Here is a 2,886-nt window from a genome sequence, read left to right on the forward strand (position 1 = left end):
AACAAAGGAGCATCCTGGTAGAGTAAGAGGCCAAAGTTGTGGAGTTACACAAAGAGACTACTTTTTGAAGCCAGCAGGAGGTTTTAGTGGACTTCAACAATATCAATTTCAATTTCAGCAACACCAATCGCAAAAATACTTAGATGACTTTAAAAAGTTAGAACAATCCTTTGAGCAAAGACTACGTAGTCAAGCTGAACAATTTGAAGTAGAACGAAAACGAGAAAGAGAAGAACGAGAACAAGAACGAGAGTTATTTTTGACAAAGTTTACAGAATTAGCAAACAAAATTTCATCATTAAAAGGAAGTGAAGTGAGTTTGCCTACGATAGTTTCACGAACAAGTGAGACCCCTACGCCAATGGAGGTGGTAAATGAGTCTTTAGTTTCATCAAAGGTATTTTATTCTTCACCTATTCATATTATTATTTTAGAAAATATCTATTATAACATAAATATTATTTTGTCCTCGTCTTGAGCTTGTAGGATAATCAGAAGTCTAGATTATTGACAGAAAATGGTGATACTGTTGCTATTGGATGAATAATGGCAACAAGTGGAAAAATTCATTGTGTTGACTTAAGAAAGGGTAACTATCGTGTGCAAGTGGATGAATGCTGCAATGATGAGGCTAAACTTATTTTTCCTATTGGAGATGAGATTTCTTTAGTACGTCATGCTGTCGGCCACTATGTTGAGTGGCCATCTCATCTGATCATTCCTTACGATTCAGATTTGGTAAGACATTGACAAGAAACTATATTTAGTGATTAAATTATTTTTCATGACTAACATGTGTTACTTTCATGTTGAAGCTACCTAAGAAGACAAAGAAGCAAAAAAAAAAATGGTTCACCAATACCTAATGCCCCAATGACACAAGAGAAATCTCATCCTTCCCAAAAACTTCCTAGTCAAAATGAAGTAGTGTCAATTAAAGCTAGTGCCCCGATACTCTTCAAAATTCCTAGTGGGGTTCCTCGCTTTCTCAAGTGTCTATTAACTATCGTGAAGTATGTGGAGCCAAGTTTCATGATCAAAATTACGATGGATTTTGAGATATTCAGCCATGAGAATGATTTATATATCTCACAAGAAGATATAGTCCATGTTAGCTTAATGGAAGAGATTGGAGCATCATGTGTATCGTTATATATCAGGTATCAAAGATTTTTAAAATAATTATAAGTTTGTTCATAACTTATTTTATAAATTTAACAGAGATATATTTTTTATGTAGGATTTTATACTTCCAATTAGTGAAAAGAGAGATCAGTCACTTTTTTCGTTTTGTTGAGCCAATTTGGTTATCAAATGTTGGATCCACTAAAGAAGAACGAGTTGAATGGGTATCAAAGCGTATGCTTGATTCAAATCCGGGTCAGATGTGGTTGTTGCCATATCATAAGGGGTAAGTTTTTTACTTTTAGTATTTTGTTAGTGAATATATATAATATTAATAATGAAATATTTTTGTGTTTTTGTTAGAAAGCATTGGATGCTTATAATAATTGATTTTGATCACCAATTGTGCTATTTCCTGGATTCTCTTCACAATTTTCTACCAGATGAAATCAAATCTCTCATTTCTCGGTAAAAATCTAACCAATTAACTGCATACTCTTTAATTCATTTAAAATTAAGAACATCTAAATGTTTATGTTATTATTATTTAGTGTCTTTCAACATTTACGCACAAATAATGCAAAAACTAAGGAAGTCGCGTGGAGAACAGTTAAGTGTCCTCGTCAACCATTACAATCAGTACATTGTGGGTTCTATGTTATGAGGATGATGAAGGACTTCGTGACAAATGAGTTTTCAATGCGTTGGCTAACTAGTAATGTAAGTGAAAATATTCATAATTAAAGTTCTAGCTTTACCTTAAGATTAAATATATTAATTCAACTCATGCAATGAATTTTTTTTTAGTGTGGCGGGAAGAACTATTACACAAAGGATGAGATCAATGAAGTACGTGAAGAATGGGCACAATGCGTCATGGATTTGATGAGTACTACATAGGTCCACTCACTTTTGTTAACTTAGACTTTTAATGAGATATACTTACAATGTTAACTTAGACTTTCTTGAAGATATACACACTTTTGTTGCCTAACTATAGTTTACAATGCTTATGTGAGTCATTTTGTAATTAACTTAAGACTCGTTATTTTAGATACTTAGTTCAAATTCTAGTATTTTATATTATTGTGATATATGTTTTGTTTTGTTTTGTTCAGTTTGTTTGTATAAAAAAACATGATTTGTTTTGGGCATAATACACTTTTTAAGAGAAAAAAAATACCATAAGTCTGTTATACTAAAACTGACAATAGATGTCTACACCATAAGTCGGCTGTGAACCGACATATCATGTTTTACACCAGAGGTCGGTGTACAACCGACCTACCATGTCTTACACCAGAGGTCGGTTTGCAACCGACGTACCATGTCTTACACCAGATGTCAGTTTTCCACCGACGTACCATGTCTTACACCAGATGTCGGTTTGGCGCCAACTGACCTACCATGTTTTTACATCATAAGTCACTGCATGGGAAGTCAGTTCCCAACCGACTTATGAACATTTAGATGTCAGTTTTTAACCGACTTATTATGTAATTTTTGTAGTAGTGTGTGGTATTGTTTTCAAAATTTACACTTCCCGGATATTTATATACACACTCAAAACATGTAGATCACAAAAAAATGCAAATTCGAAAAAAAAAACAATCACCTTAAATGAACAACATAGTAAAAATTATGCCTCTTTCAAGAATTGAAAGAAACAATATTGAGTAGTATCAAGCTTCATCAAGCCGGGCACCGAGCACCATCAAGAACCATCAAGTTAGATCAAATTTTTGTAGGTTTCAAAGTATT

The 2,886-nt window shown here is 33.2% G+C and overlaps 1 protein-coding gene across 3 annotated transcripts; it reads left to right on the forward strand.

The window, feature by feature from the left end:
* The first annotated feature begins 459 nt into the window (after positions 1-459).
* On the forward strand, positions 460-2,211 carry LOC133784217 (uncharacterized). 3 transcript variants are annotated; one of them, XM_062223660.1, is made up of 6 exons: positions 460-738; positions 816-1,160; positions 1,241-1,411; positions 1,489-1,593; positions 1,677-1,845; positions 1,933-2,211. In XM_062223660.1, exons 2-6 carry the CDS (start codon positions 874-876, stop codon positions 2,023-2,025), a joined length of 825 nt encoding a protein of 274 aa, XP_062079644.1. In that variant the 5' UTR covers positions 460-738; positions 816-873; the 3' UTR covers positions 2,026-2,211. The 3 variants fall into 3 exon arrangements, with proteins under 3 accessions (XP_062079644.1, XP_062079645.1, XP_062079646.1); XM_062223661.1 differs by having other exon boundaries at positions 828-1,160; XM_062223662.1 differs by lacking the exon at positions 1,489-1,593.
* Positions 2,212-2,886: the final 675 nt, after the last annotated feature.

Source organism: Humulus lupulus, chromosome 6 (assembly GCF_963169125.1).
Source record: "Humulus lupulus chromosome 6, drHumLupu1.1, whole genome shotgun sequence".
Classification (NCBI taxonomy): Eukaryota; Viridiplantae; Streptophyta; class Magnoliopsida; order Rosales; family Cannabaceae; genus Humulus; species Humulus lupulus.

Excerpts from the sequence above, each read along its gene's own strand:
- LOC133784217 (XM_062223660.1), top strand. The coding sequence starts at position 874 with ATGACACAAGAGAAATCTCATCCTTCCCAAAAACTTCCTAGTCAAAAT. Across the intron at positions 1,412-1,488 it reads TTGTTGCCATATCATAAGGG|AAAGCATTGGATGCTTATAA; the intron begins GTAAGTTTTTTA and ends TGTTTTTGTTAG. Across the intron at positions 1,594-1,676 it reads ATCAAATCTCTCATTTCTCG|TGTCTTTCAACATTTACGCA; the intron begins GTAAAAATCTAA and ends ATTATTATTTAG.